We start from the raw sequence: 22,863 nt of genomic DNA, 5'->3' as shown, positions 1-22,863 counted from the left end.
CTCCACTTTATAGATGCATAAATTGAGGCCCAGAGTACTAAAGTAACTTATCCATCATCACTCTATAGCAGAGCTGAAACTTGAATATATGTATTTTAGTTACTATTCAAGAAACTAGTACTTTGTGTTCAAAAACAGGTCAAGCACTAATGGATGATCTCATTAGGTCTTCACCACAGCCTTGTGAGGTGGATAATATTACGACATTCATTTTGCCGATGTGAAAACTAAGATTTAAAGATGTAAAAAAAGTTGCCAAATGAAAAGTAAGTTAGTGGGGAAGTCAGGAATTGAATATATGTCCAACTCTAAAACTATGTAAAGTATGGTCTCTGGCATATAGTTAAGTACTCACTAAAAATTTATATCTATTATGTATTCAAGTAATAGAATTATAACACATAATTGTGTCACTTTATAGAGTTCAGAGAAGAAACTTTTAATGACTGAATAATTTTATGTGATTTAATGAATAAAGGAATCTAGGGGATCTTTTTGCTTTCTAATATAAATAACCAAAAACCAAAGCATATTAGAATATAAAGTAGCCTCTGTGCTTTCTCCATTCTCTCCTTTAAAAATACATTAAAACATTTAAAACATTGAGCACATTTTCAACTTTTATGAAATTATACTCTTATTCTTTCATGGTTAATATCTTTTTTTTTTATTTATTTTGAAATGGAGTCTCGCTCTGTCGCCCAGGCTGGAGTGCAGTGTCCGGATCTCAGCTCACTGCAAGCTCTGCCTCCCGGGTTTATGCCATTCTCCTGCCTCAGCCTCTCGAGTAGCTGGGACTACAGGCGCCCGCCACCATGCCTGGCTAGTTTTTGTATTTTTTTAGTAGAGATGGGGTTTCACTGTGTTAGCCAGGATGGTCTCGATCTCCTGACCTCGTGATCCACCCGTCTCGGCCTCCCAAAGTGCTGGGATTATATTACATAAAGAAAGGGATAAAAATGATTTGCATAGGTATTCCTTTTTAAAAACCATCAAAACATCATAACATCTGTGCTTTGCAAACTATTTTCAAACTATTCTAAAAATTTGAAGAGGAAGGAGTTCTTCCAAACTTGTTTTATGAGGCCAGCACTACCCTGATACCAAAACCATATAAGGAAACAACAACAACAACAAAACTACAAACCAATATTCCTGAGGAATACAGATGCAAAAATCCTCAACAAAATACTAGCAAACTGAATTCAACAGCACATTAAAAAAACCATACACCATGAGCAAGGAGGATTCATCCTAGAGAGTGCAAGATGATTCAAAATATGCAAATCAATAAACATGATACATCACATTAACGGAATCATGAAGAAAACATTATGATCATTTCAACAGACAAAAGGCATTTGATAAAATTTAACATCATGATGAAAACTCTCAACAAATTAGCTATAGAAGGAACATAACACAATAGAGGCCAAATTTACAAACGTACAGCTGACATCACATTGAATGAGGAAAAATTCAATGCGTTTCCTCTAAAATATGGAACAAGACAAGGATGCCCACCTTTACCACTCTTACTCAACCCAGTACAGGATGTCCTAGCCAGAGCAATCAGGCAAAAGAAAGAAATAAAGGATATCCAATTAAAAAAGAGGACGCCACATTGTTCCTGTTTGTGGATGACATGATCATATATATATAAAACTCTAAAGACTCCACCAAAAAAACTGTAAAACTAATAAACAAATTTAGTAAAATTGCAGGATACAAAATCAACACATAAAAAATCAGTAGTGTTTCTGTAGACCACAAATGAACTATCTGAAAAAACAAATCTTATTTACAAGAGCTATGAAAAATGAAATATATAGGAATAAATTAAACCAAGGAGGTGAAAGATTTCTACAATAAAAAATATAAAACATTAATGAAATAAATTCAACAAGACACAAAAAATGAAAAGATAATTGCTTGTTTACAGATGGAAGAATATTATTAAAACATCCATACTCTAGCCAAAGCAACCTACAGATTCAATGCAATCCCTGTCAAAATATCAATGACATCCTTTACAGGAAAAAAAAAAAAAAAAAATCCTAAAATTCACATGAAAGCACAAAAGACCCCAAATAGCCAAGGCACTGAGCAAAAAGAACAAAGCTGGAGACATCACAATACCTTACAAAGCTATAGTAACCAAAACAGCATGGGACCAGTGTAAAAATAGACATGTAGACCAATGAAACAGAATAGAGAACACAGAAATACATCCATACACTTAAAAACAACTAATTTTCAACAAAGGCTCCAAGAATACACCTTGAAGAAAGGGCAGTCTCTTCAATAAATGGTGCTGGGAAAACTGTCCATGCACAAGCAAAAAAATGAAACTAGACCCCTATCTTCATATACAAAAATCAACTTAAAGTGGATTAAAGATTTAAATGTAAGACCCAAAAATATAAAATTACTGGAAGAAAACATAGGGAAAATGCTTCATGGCATTTGTCTGGCCATGGATTTCTTGAATAAGAATTCAAAAGCACTAATAACAGAAGCAAAAATGGACCAATGGGATTACATCAAACTAAAAAGGAAACAACACAGTGAAGAGACAACCTAGAGAATGGGTGAAAATATATGTGCAAGCTATGCATCTCATGAGGGGTTTATATCAATAACATATAAGAAACTCAAACAGTTCAAGAACAAAGACAAACAAACTAATGATCTGATTTTAAAAGGGTCAAAAGGCCAGGTGTGGTGGCTCATGCCTCTAATCCCAGCATTTTGGGAGGCCAGGCCGGGCAGGTCTACTGAGGTCAGGAGTTCGAGACCAGCCCAGCCAACATGGCGAAACCCCATCTCTAATAAAAATTCAAAAAAATTAGCCAGGTGTGGTGGCACACACCTGTAGTCCCAGCTACTCAGGAGACTGAGGCATGAGAATCGCTTGAACCCAGTAGGCAGAGGTTGCAGTGAGCCAAGATCGCACTACTGCACTCCAGCCTGGGTGACACAGTGAGACTCTGTCTCAAAAATAAAAATAAAAGGCAAAAGACCTGAATGCGCATTTCTCAAAAGACATACAAATGGCCAACAGGTACATGAAAAAATGTGCAACATCACTGATCATCAGAGCAATGCAAATCAAAATCACAGTGAGATATCACTTTGCTCCAATTAGAATGGCTGTTAGCAAAAAGATAAAACATATAACAAATGCTGATGTGGATGTGGAGAAAAGAGAATCCTTTTGCATTGCTGGTGGAAATGTAAATTGGTATAGCCATTATGGAAAACAGTATGAAGGTTCCTCAAAACATTAAAAATAGAACCACCACGTGACCCAGCAGTTCCACTATTGGGCAATTAACCAAAGGAAATGAAATCAGTCTGTCCAAGAGGCATCTGTGCCCCCATATATACTGCAGCACTATTCACAACAGCCAAGATGCAGAATTAACCTAAGTGTCCATTATTAGATGAATGGATAATGAAATGTGGTACACACACACAATAAAATACTGCTCAGCCATAAACATGAAGGAAATCCTGTCATTTGCAGCAACATGGATGAACTTGGGGGACACTGTGTTAAGTAAAGTAAGCCAGGAAAAGAAAGACAAACACTGCATGATCCAAGGCATTTGCAGAATCTAAGAAAAGCTGATCTCGTAGTACAGAGTAGACTACCAGAGGTCGGGAAGCATAAAGGGATGATGAAGAGGAGAAATTGGTCAACGAGTACAATATCACAGCTCAATAGGAGAAGTAAGTTATAGCACAGTAGAGTGACTATGGTAAACACTAGTATAATATATATTTCAAATTAATCAGAATAAAGGATTCTTGATGTTCTCACCACAAAAAAAGATCAGTGTTTGTGGTGATGGATATGCTAACACCATCATTTAACCATTACATAATGTACTGAAACATCAAACTGTAAACCACAGATCTGCACAATTATTGTGTGTCAATTAAAAATAAAATTTTAAAAATTGTGTAAAGCATAGTGCCAGATGCACTAAATAAAAATTTCTATCAACTATTCAAGTAATAAAATATAATCCCTTTTATAGGGTTCAGAGAAGAAATTTGTAGTGATTAAATGGTTTTATGTAATTTAATGAGAAAGGGAATGTGGGAGATTTGTTTGCTTTTTGATATCTATGATCAAAATAATGTCAGCATATCCAAATATAAGGTAGTCTGTGTGCTTTCTTTTTCCTCTCCTTAAAAATATATTACAACACTGGTCGGGCGCAGTGGCTCATGCCTGTAATCCCAGCACTTTGGGAGGCTGAGGTGGGTGGATCACTTGAGGTCAGGAAGTTGAGACCAGCCTGACCAACATGGTGAAACCCCATCTCCACTAAAAATACAAAATTAGCTGGGTGTGGTGGCAAATGCCTGTAGTCCCAGCTACTTGGGAGGCTGAAGAAGGAGAATTGCTTGAACCCAGGAGGTGAAGGTTGCAGTGAGCCGAGATCGTGCCATTGCACTCCAGCCTGGGCAACAAGAGCAAAACTCCGTCTCAAAAACTAAATAAATGAATATATATCTATATATGTGTGTGTGTGTGTATATATATATATATATATATATACACACACATAGAGAGAGAGAGAGGGAACATTTCCATTTTTAAGGAAATTGCACTTTTTATTCATGGTAATATTTTTATAGGTTACATAAATAAATAAATAAATATTTGCATAGGAATTAATTTTTAAAAACCGGCAAAGTATCAATAATGTCTGTACTACATGATAAACATTAATCTTAAAGGATAAGATTATGTGCAAATTTCGATATGAAAGTATACAGAAAGTACGACAAGAATAAGAGCCAAGCAAATGAACATTTTCATCTCTGCCTTTAGTTCAGGGTACAACAAACATTTTCTGTGAAGATGAAGACAATAAATATTTTAGGATTTTCAGGCCACATACAGTCTCTGTTGCATTCATCTTTCTTGTCTTTCTTTCTTTCTTCTTTCTTTCTTTCTTTCTTCTTTCTTTCTTTTCTTTCTTTCTTTCACTTTCTCTCTTTCCTTCCTTTCTTTCTTTCTCTCTTTTCCTTCCTTCTTTCCTTTCGCTTTATCTCTTTCTTTCTTCCTTCCTTCTTCCTTCCTTCCTTCCTTTCCCTCCCTCCCTCCTTCCTTCCTTCCTCTCTATTTCTTTCTTTTTCTTTCCTTCCTCTCTCTTCCTCCCTCTTTCCTTCCTTCCTTTCTTTCTTTTCTTTCTTTCCTCTCTTCCTCCCTCCCTCCTTCTTTCCTTCCTTCCCTCCCTTTTTTCCTTCCTTCCTTCCTTTCTTTCCTCTCTCTTCCTCCCTCCCTCCTTCCTTCCTTCCTTCTTTCCTTCCTCTCTCTTTCTTTTTCATTCTTTCTTTCTTTCTCCAACCCTTTTAAAAAGTAAAACCATTTATAGTTGACAGGACTGTTCAAAACAAACCTCACAGCCCAACTGTTGTAATTCGAATGACCCTGAACACTGGCAAATATTTAATAAATAAAATAGTTCTGATATCAATCATGAGGCATGTAAAAAGAAAGAGCCACTAAACTGAACAATGACGAAGGATGACAAATGATGTTTAAGAAAAGTTTCGGTGTGTGAAGAGGTCCTGTCTACAACCACACTTCACATACATAAGTTAATCCTAAGAAAATAGTAACAAATATATTCAAAGTCTTACCTACAGCCATGTGTGTAAGAGCAGAAATTGAGAAAATAAATATAGAATAATAAGGAAACAGTTAAGTAAACTATAGCATGTTGTTAGGAGAAAAAAATACCCATTAGTGAAGGAGTCAATACAAAAATATTCATATCCTGGGGGAAATGTTGCAAATATACTGACAAGCAGATTACCAAAAAAGCATGGAAGCTAAAATGATATTTTTAAGAAAATAGAAATAGGAAAATCAAGAGTAAAAACAGTACTTATATATCAACTCTAAATTGTGTGTGAAACTTACTTTATGAAAAATGTTATGATTTTCTAAAAACATATGCCTATTTTTTCTGGTTAAAAAGGTAATGCAGGCTCATTATATAAAATGTGAGAAATTTTTAAATGTACAAAATAATCTGTCTTATCACCATATGGACATAATTCTTTTTGCTTATATCTCATTCCAGTCTCTTCCATGTATACAAGAATTATACAGTGTAATATATAAAGATTTCGATTCTGTTCTTTCACTTCTTCTATGATCAGCTGTTTTTCCCATATTGCATTATATTTTACATAATACAATACAATTTTGTATTTTACAAAATACAATTTTATATAAAATTTTATAATGTAAAATTTTACAATTTTATACATAATTGTATAATAAAATATTTGGTTCCTTTTTTTTTACACTATAAATATTGGTAAACAGCAACTGGATAAAAAAAATCTATGTGCATCAGTCTTCTCATAGAATCACTTCTTGAATCACTGGCTTAAATAAACATTATAACCATATTTGGGATTCTTGATGTATATTGTTTAATTACTGTTTTAAATGGCTATAACAACTTATAATTACACCAGCCAGTTTATCACAATGACCTTTTCCTACATTCTCATCGTCATCAGACATTTTTTTCTCCCGTCTTTGCCAATTTTATGGGAGGAAAACATAAAACATTTTTTTGAACTTATTTACACTGGCAAAACGCTGGTATGCTTACAGGCAGGAAGATTTAAAAAAATATATCAGTATGACCCTTATCCACAACTGTTTTCTCCATAAATAGTTTTTCAGATTACTTCAACAGAATTTACCATAAAAGAATAATCAGAATGTGCATACATGCTTTTAAAACCACTTACATGTGAATTTCTAAGTATTTTGTATATGATTTCTTAAATGACGTTTTGGTTAAAAGTATCTTCCCAATTTCTAACGCTCCAAAAAAGGAAAATGAAGGGTTGCAAGTGTTCCTCTTCTTCACCACAGCAGAGCATGAATAAAGAATTTTAAGGAGGCAGAGGCCCTAAAGGTTTGCAATTAACTGGATTCTGTAGGTGTAGATCTATAAATAGTTATACTTTTTTGTTTGTATGCCAGATTTCAAAGAATTTACAAATGACTCTATGTATATGCAAACCCATTTCCGTTGTGATGCCCTTTTTATATAATGCCAATAATTTCATATTTCCCACTGAGAGATTACAAAGTGTGATTACAGTTTGTCCAGATGCAGCGACCCAGTCATCAGGATTGCTTCTACATCTGAGTAACTTTCAGCAGCCCAGGATCTCATGAATAGCAAATGCAGAATCAAGTTGAATGCTTGAAATATGACTACAACTTGAATTGTGAAGCTAGATACCTGATTGTGTCCTGAATGTACTATTCGATATATAATAACTCAAAATAATTTCATGTGCTGCCTATATTTCTTCACTGTGAACAGATCACATCAAATTGATGAATTCGAATTTTTTTAACATGAGGGAAACAATACAGAAATGATCTAATGAAATTGTTTCATTCTGGTCTGAAAAGAATGCCTCCACAAATGTTCTTTCCCGACATGTAGTGACACATTAAATTTGGGGTGAGCTACTCTTTTAATCTACATTTCTTGAAATCTGGTAATTTGATTTTGGATATTTAAATGTGACTTAGCTCATTTAAGCATATATGTATAAAGTTTTTTTTTTAATGAATGTGGACTTTTGAGCCACTGTGTTAGAATTCTTAGCAATTTGTTCTCCTATTTTTAATGGAACTACTCAAGACAATATCCTTACACATGAGACATTCACATACACACTTACAATATATTAACATTTAATATATTGGTCCTCCTTTATCTATAAAGCTTCAGCTTATTCATTACACTGTTATGATGTGTTATAATGCAGCCTGATCAAAATCAGCAGTCATTGTGTTGTTTATGAAAATATGTTTCAGATATCTAGCCTTCCTGTATGGAAACACACACACACACACACACACACACACACACACACGTGCATGCATGAAACTCTACCACATGTTCCTAGGAAGTAAGCCTCTATTACTACTTGGTTATTTCTTCTTTCAAAAACTGGATGGTTATATTTTGAGAAGACAGACATTTTGTGAAGATATATACACCTTCCCGTGTCATCTGAAACTCAACAGCTTGCATGTCTATCTCTGCATGCCTACTCAGTGTGTGGTTTTTGCCCAGCGTGGGAGACATGTTTGTGAATGGGCCAAGAAATATGCAAACTCAGTAGTCAGGAAGAAATTTTGGCAGATTAAAGCATTTGCAAGACTGTATCCAAGGTAGCTATACATTTCTCCAAAGAACAACAGGGCTGAGAAAAATTTTAAAATTAGATCCAGATAAGAAAAGAAGCTCATGTAAAATTGTGCATAAGAGGTACAGTATAAACAACTGCTAGAACTCTGCAGTCAGCTTAACAATCCTCAGTTTTGCTAGGAGAAAGTCCTTGCGTTGGGAGTAGTGGTTAGTGTTTAGGAGCTGAGCACCTAAAGCTACATCTAGATTATGTCCCCATGTTTTGGGAAAATGCTCTCTTCTTTCTTTCCCCTCTGTGCCTCCTGTCATCACATCCCTGATTTTCAGAGTCAGACTGTTTTTTATTCTTTAGCTTGGAGGCAGAGGGTGAAGACTCAATATGCTAGAAAGGAGATTACAAAACATTCAATCCAAGATCTTTTTTGATGAATGATATACATCTATGTAGGCTAAGGTACGTTGTGGTAATAAGCATTTTCAAAATCTCAGTGGCTCAACATGAAAAAAGATTTGTATCTCACTCCTACCTTATGGTTAATATAGAATTAGGGGTTAGGGTGGGGCAGCTCACTGTTGTCATGAAGGGGCTCAAGGAAGCAGAGCTGAGGGGACATGGGAACCAACACACTAGCACTTGGCTCACATATGACTGGCCAAAATTAGTGATATGTCCATGCCTAACATTAAAGAGTACAAGGAAATACAATCCTACCATAAGACCAGAAAAGGAGAACCAGAAGAAATGTAAGCAGTCCTACTGGCCACTACAAATGAGAATTCAGAAATTTAGAGAATTTAAAGCAGTGCATTCTGAGGTATGCACTTTTTTCTTTCCTTTCATTTACTGTTTTTGTTTTTTAAAGGAGATATATGTTTGGTGGGCATGAGTAACATGATATAGGTTCCTCAAGCCACCCCAAATCCTCAGAATGCTCGTTTCCCAAACATTACCCTCAAAAGGCCTGATTACAATTGTCTGTGCACAAAAAGTGATCGAAATAGTCACAACAGTTGACTGTTCACAATAGAACAATCACAATAGAACAGTCACAATTTTAGAAGCTTCCAGCCTACACTAAGCATTAGTCACAATAAAAAGGTTAGACTATTACTCATATGACTTAAATCTTCTAAATGAAAGATGGCATGATCATAAGGCAAAGCATATTTTATATTAAATGGAAGTTTTAAATCTCACAAAGAAACGATCAGGATCATTTCTTTCCTAAACAAATATGAATTTTCTGATCTGTAATTCCCTTTCTAAAAAGACTAATTTTAATTTATTTTCCAATGACACTGACCAATTTTATTTTCATAAATATATAGAGAGACACATTTTATGAAAAACACAAAATGCATTTTGTTGAATGATTCAAGATGACACTTATTCAGACTGATCACAAAAGTTCATGTTGCCCCAAGACCTAACTCACTTCCTATACAAGAGACTATAAATCAGAATTATCGTCAGTGTTTACATGTATGATTCAACAGCCAGTAGTAGGCTTTTGGATGGTATGGCGAGGTAGAATTGTCATTACCTACTTAAGTAAGATATATATCATCACTCATTTTTTCTACACCGTCTTTCAGCCTTCTTTAAGAGGATTTTGCCTCAACAACCTCAGGATTTTGCCTAGGCAATCTCGGTTACTTCCATCTCTTACATAGAACTTAGATGTGGTTAGCTGTCTTTCTCATTAGACGTTGCTTAAAAAAAAAAAAAAAAAATTACTCCTAATAGCCTGTTGTGCATATTGAGGTACTTTTGCTCTTCAAACTTCATTAAGTTCTTGTAAGCCCCAATTAGGTAAAAGAACAGCTAATTAGAACAGTCTGTTTTAAACAGACTTAGAACTTGGCAAGGAAGATGATTTCAAGACCTTCTGCCTAACTACCCACCTCTTTTCCCTTGAATCCAAGCCTAAGTATTTGAGACTAGACAGTAAATTCATTCTCATTTAAGTAAATCAAACTAGTCCTGCTGTGATTCACCTTTATTCCATGAAGCCTCTAGGAAGTTATTTATTTTGGAAATATCCTCTACAGCTAGAGAAAATCTAGAGCAGGCAGGAACACGGCTTACATTCATTAAGATTTAAACTGGACCAAAACTATTACAAGTGAAAAGGGTAAGCGGAAAAAATTCAAAACACTGATATGACTTTAGATACTTCATTTGACTGAATTTCCAAACATTTTTTAATCTAACTTCAGCAGTGAACAATTATCACTAACTTTAATAATAGAAAATACTAATGCAGATCATCACAGGTACTTAACAAATGCTTGGCGAAGAAATAAAAAAAGACCTTCATCTATACATGGCAATATGACTGGGGCCTAGACAGCATGGAAATATGTTTTAGAAAAATATTAAACTATAAAAGAAATCAACATGTGCTAAAGTTGTCCACTAAACAAAAATACATATTTCTTTTTTTTTTGAGACGGAGTTTCGCTCTTGTTGCCCAGGCTGGAGTGAAATGGCGCGATCTTGGCTCACTGCAACCTCCGCCTTCTGAGTTCAAGTGATTCTTCTGCCTCAGCCTTCCCGAGCAGCTGGGATTACAGGAACCTGCCACCATGCCCGGCTAATTTTGTATTGTTAGTAGAGATGGGGTTTCTCCATGTTGGTCAGCCTGGTCTCGAACTCCTGACCTCAGGGGGTCTGCCTGCCTCGGCCTCCCAAAGTGCTAGGATTACAGGCGTGAGCCACCGCGTCCAGCAACCAAATTATATATTTCAAATAAAAGGAAGTTGAAGTCTATGTTGTATTATGATTGTTAGTTATATCCCATAGACATACTTTGGTGTATATAGAGACGGAGATTATTGTGCTTAAAATAAAGTTGTAAGCTTTCAAGCAAAGTTCAATTACTGTTAAAAAACAAAACAAAACAACAAACAGCCATTGTTCTGGACTATGTATTGATAGTCCCAATTGCCTTCTTCATATATTCATTTTATAACACTTACAAATATGCACATTACCTAATCTGGAGCCATAACAGAGATCAGTGTGAAATTATTGAAGCTAATTTGCTAAAACTTTGAAGTTTGCAAAGACTCGCTTTTCCAAATATAATCCCAACACTTTCACTCAATTGTAGCCTAATATACCTTCATGAGTAGAACAGAGATGGTCTGGGTACACAATCCCAGTTTATCTTAGACTGCAGATGGTAGGGAGTTTCTGTTTCTGCAGTTAAAATAAAATGTTTGGCAATTATAAATTACAGCTGTGCTGTACTTTCCAATTAAAATTATTTGTTTTCCCTCTCAAAATATGTATATGTCCATTGAAGAAGTTACAACCAGATAATGTGAATGTCTTTTTTCAGATGTTGCCACTGAAAACAATCAGGATGCCAGCAGCCTATATTTCATGCATGTCCTATGTTATGCTAGGTACCACAATACATGAAGAATTAAAATCCAAACCAAAACAAAACGAACAAGAAAAAGCACTGCCCAACCATTCACAGAATTCAGTCTAGATAGGGAGACGTAAGTCAAATAATTAAAAGACATGAGATGAATAATAAACAAGGTAAGAGCCAAATGTGATGGGAGTCCAGAGAACAGAGTAACTTATCTGCATTGGAGATTCCAAGAAGGCTCACAGAGAAGCTGACCCATGGACTGGGGCTTAAATAGGAGACAGCAGTGGGATTTGAAGAGACACGTTCCCTGATCAAAGAATTGCTTATGCAAATGCCCAAAGTGAAGAGGAAATATGGCATATTTGAGTAGTCTGGGTGCATAAAGGGGCCAGTCTGAGTTCAGGCTACAAAAGGGGTCTGGAATTCCATGGAGACTTCGAGACTACACTGTAAGCAAAGAATGGAAATCTGAAATAACCAGAGCTGATTCCTGGAAACTATTATGGTGGCAGAAAAGGTTTTTTCTTACATTAAAGAGAAAAAAGAAAAGTAAGGATGGTGGGGTCTTCTGAATGATTAAAAGCAATAAAAATAATGTGTAAATTTATCACCAAATAATAGGTAACTACAGAATAAAATACATTATCATTCAAACAAGTACTGTGCAAAGTTACACTTTTTTTTTGAGGGACCAGATAACAATGTAATTTGGATACCAGTAGGTAGGCATCATTTATTTTTATCCTTCACAAGCATGTGGCCATGATTTACGATAACAGCATGGGCCCAGTGGGCCAAATCTATTCTAGGAATTAATTATGACTCTACTTAAGATTGACACGTCTTCAAACTAACTCTTCAAAATAATTTTTAATGCAATTGATGTACTTTTAAACAACATGTATCAAAAAATAGCCATAAATATGTCATTTTGCATAAGGAGAAACAGTAGACTCTCTCTAAAACACTTTAAAGTATAATTAAAACCCCAAATTTGTCCTTTAATTTAAATTACTCCAAAAGCAAATTTCAATGACTCACCATAAAATTTTAATTTTATTCACCAGTGATATGTATTTACCTGAGAGAAACTGCATGTGGCCCATATATCTCTCTCACTGCTGACAAATCAGATTCTAGTTGTGGGTGCTTGTGCAGTTCCCCATCATAGTTCACCTGATGAAAAGGGATAATTTAAAAGTGTCTCAGAGGTGAAGGGAATCAAAAACTTAAGCAACCTTTTGAGATAGGTCTCCCTGTGTGTTTTGCCATGGGCATTTTTAGCTTCATTAAAGTAATATATTCACTAATATCCTTAAGTTCACATATGACTAGAATAATTGATTATGGTTGGAACTTAAAGTTAGTTTATATTAATACAAAGAAAAAGCAAATGTAAAAAACTAGTGAAGTGTCTGGCAGATAATCTAAAAAACTTCTAGAATGAAGATCAAGACTAAAGAAAATCATTTACTTCCCCTCTGTAAGAATTAGTAAACAAAAATCAAACAGGAGTGATTTTGCATAATGTTAAAATGTTATATTGGTAAATGAATCATTTTGTTGGGAAAACTATCTCATTGCTAGAAAGACATTCCTGGAGAAAGAAAGCCCGTTTTATCATATCATCTCTCTGTAGCCTTGCACATGCTTGATTGACAAATTACTAATTTTTCATTCTGAATAAATAAATTTACTTGCATTCTTTTACATAATTTTGGCTTTAATGTCCTTCTTTAACATATTACCCTCCTATTATACTATCCAACTTATAAAGCACATTTGCTCAAGGAGTTTATAGAAATAGAACCACATATTATATAGCCACACCCTAAAATCAATTGCTCAGTTTTAAATTTTAGCATTATCCTGTAAACTTCTGATGAGTTCTTCTATATATGTGGCTAGGCTATTCTCATATATTTAAATTATGATGATTCTTCATAACAATTTTTCAACACCAAGAATTCAATGGCAATGAATACAAAAAACAAACGATGAAGATGCTCAGTAATTTCGGCCCATCAAATTTAATAAAGGTTAACCAGCTTCTATTTAAAACTAACAATATATACTTTTATTACAAGTGTCATTATCTCAAAATAGTGACTGAACACAACATGCTTAAGAAATTCAAGTCAAAAGCATAATAAAATGCTATCTGCAAAATCTCTGTAATGAATTAAGATGGACTTCAATGTAAATAAATGATTACAATTAAAAGGACTGCAAGGGAAACTTAATTTCTAAAAATAGGTAGAAAATGTGCAAAGATAAATTATATAGATTTTCTAGTTAGTTACAGAACCCTGAATAACACACAGGTACCTTAATTCTCAGGCACAGATTACCACTAGGACAACATGGCTCTTAGAATTCTAAGATTAGGTATTTGTAAGACCAGGTTTCCTTACCTGCCCTCCGTAATAAAATTCTTCGGAATCATTGTCACCTTCAGAATCTTCCTCCACTGTACTATTCTGTCTTGATTCCTTAAAATAATAAAGTAAGAAAACAATTTAATGGTCAAATTATTTTATCTTTCTAAAATAGCAAGCGGCTATAATAGGCAGGTCTTGAGCATATATTATGGATTTTATATATAAAACATTCTTGATGCAATATAACCCCAAAACAAAAGGTAGTGGGAGACAAATGGCTTTGTGAGTGTACTCAGCAGCACATCTGTTTTGAAAGTTCTCTTTCACTGATTTTATAGGAAATGCACAATTCAATATTTGATGTATATTAAAAACTTATGTATAATCAATTATACCTTCAGTTTTGCTCTGATAAAACATTTGGCAAGCTTATACTAATTCAATTTTATTAAAAAGCTCCTCAGCATTATTTGTCCCAGGCTGTTCTCACTTCCTCTGCCAACTCTAAACAATGGTATGAAAAAAAAAGAAACTTTAAATGCAATAATATAAAATCAAATTATGAAAATAAATATGAAACATATTATGAGAACTTTTGGTATACAGAAACTATTTGTTTCAGAATTCAGATTTCAACAGGGTATTTAATTTAATATACTTCAACTTGAAGTTTGAATTTCTAATTAACTGAACCACATCTGCCATGTGTCTGAAGTACAAACAATGAAAATTCATGGGGGTATTCCTATCACTGGCCCTATTAACACAGGAGAAATGTAGGTATTTGGACACAGGAATCCATTCATCCAGTGCTTTGTAACCATCCCTAAACTTCTAGACTTAATTTCAAGTTCTTAAGGAAAACAAACAAACAAAAAAATGTGCAAAAGGAAATTTGGGTTTTATAAAATTCTAACCATTTTTGGTTTCAGCAAGCCTTTTGTTCAACCAATAATTCTCAATGTGGATAAAGAAGGGAACAATGAATGGTGCAACACTAACAGGAAGAGGAGGGTTGGATCAAATGCATAATTTTGAAAGCAAAGAATTACTGGTCCCATTGCACTCATTTTGTTTGTTTAATATCCTGATATTTATTTATAGATTCAAATAAAGTATTTGGAAACAGAAAGAAAAGACGAGCTTGTGTTTTTAAATACTGACAGAAAATAAGACTATGTACACCCTCAGTGTCACTTTGGCTAAAGAAATCATCTTTTAAAATTTTAAGGATCCCATCAAAATCATGTATAGCCATGTGTACCTATAAATCAGTTACATAAGTGTTCCTCAGTTAATTACATTGTTTGATGAAAGAATACAGAATAAATTAAGCTTTATATACATTTTATTTAGAGTTAAACCAGACATTTCTTTCTATGATTTTAAAGGGAACTTTCTTCTCAAAGTTAATTTTAGGCCACTTCCTACCATAACAAACACCCCTGAACCATTAGTTTGAGTTTCATTCACCATATACCATTTTAGTCTCACTAATGATGCTATTAACTACACATACCCAGTAAATTTTAAATGTACCTATATTGTTTCTAGAAAATAAAAAATATAATTTACATACCTCCCCATTTTCCTTTTGTAATTTGGATTTTATGGATAAGCAACAGTTAATGTCATTTGTTTTTCTTAATTCTGAAAGAAAGTTATAATTAAAAAATATATCATGGTATTTAGTATGCTATTCACCAAGCATTCATGAGTTTTGGTATAAAACCACCCTTTAGGTGATTCCATCTCCTTCGAAAATGAATTAAGAGATATTTTGAAATCATGTCATGTTGAGGAGTTACACAATATGCAAGCTATTCTGATTTTTCACTGTGCAGAAAGATGTGATTAAACTAAACAACCGCTTTACAAATTCCTTCAGCTCTCACTCTATATTTCATGGTATCTTCATTGCTGTAAGTGTGCTTTTAAAATATTTAGTCTGTCACTATGTAAGAAAATATTTTTACAACAGCAATGTCAGCATAATACGTTTAAACAGAACTTTTTAAAACTACTTTAAATTTATGCGTTTACAAAATTGTTAAAAAATATACTTTAGATAGAAAATTTTCATGGAGACTGGATTTATAGATATGGAAGACAAATATCTGTTACTGGCTAAATGAAACAAACAAACAAAAAGGATAATGCAATTTAAAAAATTAACCTAGAATAAAAAATAATATTACTATTACCTGTTGCTATTCTATGAAAAATTACTGGTATTGGCTCTGTAGTAACTAGCACATCTTCATCATTCTCTGAACTTGACACATATGTATTATCTGCAAAAAAAAAAAAAGGATAATTAAAGGTATAAGTTTAAAAAATACATCCTTTATAAAAATCATAGCTAATTTATATGCACATCACTTTAGTTCCAACTCTCATAAAGCACACACTACTGTTCTGATTAAACTCAAAAAATATGATAAAGTAAATTGCAGATTTATGTGTGAAGTAATTGTAAATAGTCTCTTTAAAGACATTTGTATCTCCTGGTGAAATACAGATTTTGAATAGAGACTATCCAGGTACATCTCTAATATCCCTTATGGAAATGAATCATTTGGATGCAACTCGGTACCTTAACTCTCTGGACAGGGTCCTTCCCAATATTAGCGTCTACTATAGGGAGCAGGGTTAGTGAGTAGAGAGAGAAAACTAAAGAAAAGCACTTGCTGCAATTTAAAAAAAAAAAAATCATTAGTGGGCTGGACGCGGTGGCTCAGGCCTGTAGTTCCAGCTCTTTGGGAGGCCTAGGTGGGAGGGACACTCGAGGTCAGGAGTTTGAGACCAGCCTGGCCAACATGGTGAAACTCCCCATCTCTAAAATAAAAAATAAAAATAAAGAAAGATTCATTATCAAACCATTCAAATATCTGAGCTGGACTTTGTTGTAAATCATACCTTTCATATTGCTCTAATACATATTTTAAAATTGATAAAGTCTCACAATTATCATTCTTCCGTGAATTAAATTATCTACATGCATTATACGAGTGCACAGAACACTAAATCAGTCCATAGAGTCCTTAAATTTATTATTCACTATTTGTTTCCTCTTAAAAAAATAACATTTTTATGAGTTTAGCACTCTTTCTCTGATGAATACAGGTCTCCAAGTGTATGGTAATACAACTCCTAGGTATTTATTTTTCTTTGCTCATTGATGATTGCAAGGCATCTCTCAGAAGAGCTTTTCAACACACACTTCATCAATTCATTAATAATTAATGCACCCATCAATGACCTACTAAATAGTATAAAATAGCACGAACACATAATAGAAGCATGGATCAATTTCTGCTAGGAAAAATTAGTTGTTCTTATGACACAGTGAATGCACATTAAAAGATATTTTTGAGCCCAGTTTTCATAATATTGTGTCAGTACAGTGAGAACACAATTTTTAATTAATACATCTCTAAGCCATTATTTCCAAAGAAACATCTGTAGCATTCTTAGACCCCAAGTAATGAGTGAATGATAGTGATCTGTATGTACAGATTAGCTGCAAAAGACTGCCAACAGACCTAAGGCTTTAACAGTCAGGGAGCTAAGCAGGAGTGGATATGAATTAGATTTGAGACAAAAGACGTTTGCCTCATTATTTTGATTAGTGCAACCACAAATTTTGCTTTATTTAGTTTTCCAATATTTTCACGGAGGATACGAGGTTTTCATGCTTATTGAGTGGGACCACAGATTAAGAAACAGGTTTAATATAAACTTAATTATCTCATTAGTTGAGACTTTGATCACTTATCTAGAGTCGCTTCTGTCGGGAACCTCATACTTTCAGTATCAAAAACGCCTATTAGAGTCATTTTTTTTTTTTTTTTTTTTTTTTGAGACGGAGTCTCGCTCTGTCTCCCGGGCTGGAGTGCAGTGGCCGGATCTCAGCTCACTGCAAGCTCTGTCTCCCGGGTTTACGCCATTCTCCTGCCTCAGACTCCCAAGTAGCTGGGACTACAGGCACCCGCCACCTCGCCTGGCTAGTTTTTTGTTTTTTGTATTTTTCAGTAGGGACGGGGTTTCACCGTGTTAGCCAGGATGGTCTCGATCTCCTGACCTCGTGATCCGCCCGTCTCGGACTCCCAAAGTGCTTGGATTACAGGCTTGAGCCACCGCGCCCAGCCTAGAGTCAATTTTTTTTTATTATGTCTTAAACCCTCACTCAGAGTCTCACTGATTTGAAGTCGGTTGCTACTTAATATAAAACCTAATTATCTGTTTTCCCTGTGCACAATGGATTCCCTGGAGCTAACATTTAGGAGAGAAAGAGTATTAGAAGGGAGCATTAGAACAACAGAAACAAAAGCTGGCCCCCAATTAGAACATCCAGAAGAATCCATAAGGTGGATAGCATCATGCAATTTCACAGTATCATGGAATGACAAAGATTTTACTAAAACACCAAGAGGCAAGTTAATTAAGACATTATGTTTAACAAAACAGGGGAGTGAATAACTAAATAGAAAGGATTTTCTATCAAAATGGCTTTACATAAAGTGTCAACACTGGAAGACAGTGAGATTTGATTCAAGAGAATATAATTTGGTGACTATATGTTGCATAGGCTAGACAGCATTATGCCTTCAAACATATCATTTTCTAAGAGATTCTGTATGGTTTGTATTTTGATTAGTGTTTAGGCATTAGAAGACATGTAATTTCTTATTTTGGCTTAATTTACCCCAAATAAAAATGTTTCCAGGTTTCATGATATTATTTATTAAATTGCCATTATTACATAATAGGCCAGATCAGATCACAGAGATAGACCCAATTTATGATCAGAAACGTAGGACAAGAAAGAAAGCACATCAGATCTAGAAGCTGGTTCAATTATTTGAAAGAATTCACTTTGCTCTGAATGCAAAGCACTCTGGTCCTGGGCTTTTCCTTTTTGGAAGATTTTTGATTACTGATTTGATCACTTTACTGATTATTGGCCTGCTATTATTTTATGATTCAATCTTGATAGGTTGCATGTCTCTAGGAATTTATCTATTTCTTCTGCTTTACCCAGTTTAGCAATCCTTTTAAGATCCAGAGGAAATGGAATCAGTATCTTGAAGTGATATCTCCACCACCATGTTCACTGTGGCATTATTCACAATAGCTAAGAAGTGGAAACAACTTAAGTGTTCATCAATGGATGGCTGCATAAAGAAACTGTGGTACACATATACAACAGAATATTACATTCAGCAACTAAAAAAGAATGAAATCCTGCCATCTGCAACAACATGGATGAACACAGAGGACGTTACATAAGCCAAGTGAAATAAGCCAGACACAGAAAGATAAATACTGCATGATTTCACTTCTATGTGGAATCTAAATAAGTTGAACTAGTATAAGCAGAGAGTAAGAACAATGGTGGCTAGGGGTTGGGGGACACAGGGAGATGCTAAAGGGTACAAACTTTCAGTTAAAGCTATAAAATCAACAAGTTCTGGGACCTAATGTATAACATGGGTGGTGATGGATATGTTAATTAATTTGATTGTGGTAATCACTACATATGTATACATACATCAAATCACCATATTGCATACCTTGAATATATTCAATCTTTGACAATTAAATATTTTAAGATTTAGAAAAATCTAGACACTACTGCCAACTAGCTGTTGATCTCCTTTAGCCTAAGCCACAGTTATAGCTATAAAATGAGAGGTTTTCACATGATCTTTGATGATCATCCCATCTGTATGAATCCGTTCTGTTGGCTTTTTGTTGTTGCTTAATTCTTTCTAAATCTTCCTCAAATTATTTTGACATTTGTAAAAATAACATATTTGTTTACAGGAGAAAGTGGAGTGTAAAAAGTGTTAAAGAAAGGACTTAAAGTAATAGAATGAGTAAGTGACAGAGTAAGAATGTTTTTAAACTCAAATTCCTTCACTGGAATTCTCCATCTTGACTTCTAAGCTCCCCCCTTTTTGTTTTCTGAAAACCTCTGGGGACAGTTAGATTTTTAACATGTATGTTTTATAGTATTTAGTATTTCTTAAACTGTTGCTATTATTCTGCTTCAAATACTGCATCATTTAAGTCAAGTCATTCCATCCCTCACTGCTATACAACTTAAGATAAATAATTATAACTCTAAAAAATAATTATATTGATTTCATGTTACATTCTCAATATTTTTGCTGAATTTTCTATATAATTTCACCTCATCCCTTACCGCAGTCAATTATTTTCCCTATTTTAAATACTAGGAAACTAAGGCTCAGAGAAATTAAACACTTTGCTCAAATTACTTATTAATTACCTATACACTAGCAAGTGGTAAAACTTGAATCTGCCTAAATCCAAAAATCAATGTTTTGTCACTATACCATGTGCTTTTCTAAATATGGAAAGTATTGTCACTAAAAAGTTGCAATATCTTATAAAATATAAATGCTTATTAGGTATAAAAACAATTATATTTTCAGGGCTGTAATTTGATATAGACTGTATAGGATTCTAATTCTCACTGAAGAGGTTTATTCACAAGTTATACCTAATGCTCAAGTATATCATGTAGGTCAAGACTCTTTGGACTCACAGGTAGTAGAGGATCCAGAAAGTACCCCTTCATTCCTCTACTAGGGATAAGAGAGTCCACTCCCAACAGTAGGTAAGCCTTCCTAATTAAAAGTGGAAAGAGAAAATTAAAGAGTTCTGCCATTATAGCAGAGCCAACCTGTGACTTGTAATACACACAACTATTGTGTAATCCATTCTCTTACATTAACAAAAAAAAACTGTCTTCAGTATAAAATACACAAAGAAGTACAAGTAAATCAGAAGGCTGCTCTATTTCTTCACTTAATCGTGAACAGTCAACATATTTAGTATTTCACTTATATACATGCTATTATGTATGCTGACTCAATAAAGGCCCTCTAAATTTTCATTTCACTAAAACTATGAATAAATTTCAATAGATGGCACAAGTTAATTAATAGATCACAATTATAAAAGGACAAATCTGTTCCTAGGGACATAAACTAGAATGATGTAATCTTGACTTTGGAGGATAATACTGATACATTTTCATAGAGCAAAGAAAATTTCCTATGTTCAGACTTAGATGATTAGTTAATTACTGATCCAAATAATCCAGGAGAAGGTGGGGGGGGGGCCTAAGCTATATTATTAGAAGGAATTAATAAATGTTATATCAAGATTACTGCATTTAGAAATTGGATGCAACATTAAAAAGAGCTATTTGTTTGAAATATTCTTTTAAATGGGCAAACTATTTGGAAGACAAACCAACGGAGGGAAGAACAAGAACAAATTTAAACAATAAAAATGGGCCAGAAGAAATAACCAGAGACATGGAAGATTTTTACAATTACAGACCAAATACTATACTTTTGCTAAAAAATTTGGACATTTCACCAATATAGAAACTTTCAAGAAGAAGACGTATTTTAAAATGACTAAGAAATAGGAAAACAGAAGGGATAATAATCACTGCAGAAAAATAAGACAACTGCCCCAGAACCATCCCTAAAAAGCTCAGACAGATTTGTCTGCAAGTTCTAGCAAATGCTCAAAGAATTATTTAATTCTTTCAGCAACTTAAGGTCTTTAATGTTAAAGTACATGACAAAACACATAATTCTCATAGATCAACATTGAGTTATTTGCTAATATAATTTGTTCCTTTATTGTTTAAAGGAAAAAGTAGATATGACACCTCAACAGATGCCAAACAGTAGTTTGATAAAGATTTAATATTCATTTAAAAAAAAAAAAGCTTGGTAAATGAGAAAAAGAGTAATTTCCTTTCTGAAAACAACTGGAAGCATGCTCACTAATTTTGAGAAAAGATACAAAGCTGCCAACTTTCATATCTATTATTAAAAATTATTCCAGTGCCAACAAGAACAGGTATAAATGTTGGAAAGGAAGAACAAACATATAAGTTATAAAACAAGATGCCTACCTAAAAAGTCAAGCATATTAACCAACAACTCTTAGTACAAATAAATGTAGATTAAAATTTAATAATGGCGAAAACATTATCATATTAATGTTCACTGTGAAGAAAGCTCCATAAAAATACTAACACTACTTCCCCAGAGGCAACGGGAATCAGAACTGAATTACAGACTTGATTTTATCTCCAAACTACATGTTTTGGGAAAATGTTATTTAATACTTACTATCTCTCAGCACACTTCTCTAAGTATGAATTTATATTATAAACTGCCCTGTTCTGCCTTTCATACAGACTGGCATTGAGAATCAAATGAAATTATGTATGTGCAAATACTTGGAATACTGTCCACTGGACAGTGTATTTTGATATACTAGTTATGTCAACCAATTGAAAATTCTGCCCCAGTATTTAAACCAGAATGCACTAATCTTCGTCTTCTGTAATTGTATTTTATTGTAGCATAACAACCTACTTTCACCGAACAGATTAAATATATATACTTACACTCCTTCCTTTTGGAAATGAAGTTATATTGAAAATTCATTGCAAACTTGCTCGAATTAGACAATTCAGCAAAAAGAGCACAAATGATAATCAATACTTTTTTTTAGAATTTCAATGTTTGTATATTGGCATTTCCAGGTGGGGCTCCCTTAAAGTGAGAAAAAGCCCAAGTAATACTTCCTGACCACAAGAGGGAGCTAAACACTTGGTCCACTTGGTTTACTGAAGGCATCTTCTACCATACATATTCTGTGCTACAGATTAATTCACTTAGTGTCTTCAACTTGGGCTTTAATTTGTACTATTATTTCTATTACTTTGACTTAAAGTCCTGTACCTCTCATGGCTGACATCTCTATGATCTGCCTCAGATGAAAAGCACATTAATTTTTATATTTACA

At 34.0% G+C, this 22,863-nt stretch overlaps 1 protein-coding gene across 3 annotated transcripts in view; it reads right to left on the bottom strand.

Annotated features, from left to right (window-relative positions):
* Positions 1 to 22,863, bottom strand: part of PARP8 (poly (ADP-ribose) polymerase family, member 8) — a 185,590-nt gene that overhangs the window by 71,756 nt on the left and 90,971 nt on the right. For 2 of the 3 annotated variants that reach the window (XM_011939338.1, XM_011939337.1), the window contains exons 5-8: positions 16,197 to 16,286; positions 15,572 to 15,642; positions 14,026 to 14,103; positions 12,693 to 12,787 (exon numbers count right to left, since the gene is read on the bottom strand). In XM_011939338.1, the coding sequence (XP_011794728.1) occupies positions 12,693 to 12,787; positions 14,026 to 14,103; positions 15,572 to 15,642; positions 16,197 to 16,286 (334 nt within the window). The remainder of the gene's footprint in view (positions 1 to 12,692; positions 12,788 to 14,025; positions 14,104 to 15,571; positions 15,643 to 16,196; positions 16,287 to 22,863) is intronic. The other variant, XM_011939339.1, reaches the window with a different exon arrangement.

The sequence above is a fragment of the Colobus angolensis genome, unplaced genomic scaffold (assembly GCF_000951035.1).
Source record: "Colobus angolensis palliatus isolate OR3802 unplaced genomic scaffold, Cang.pa_1.0 Scaffold180, whole genome shotgun sequence".
NCBI classification, from domain to species: Eukaryota; Metazoa; Chordata; class Mammalia; order Primates; family Cercopithecidae; genus Colobus; species Colobus angolensis.
Note: the sequence above shows the minus strand (reverse complement) of the source record. Positions and strands in the feature narration are given on the sequence as shown.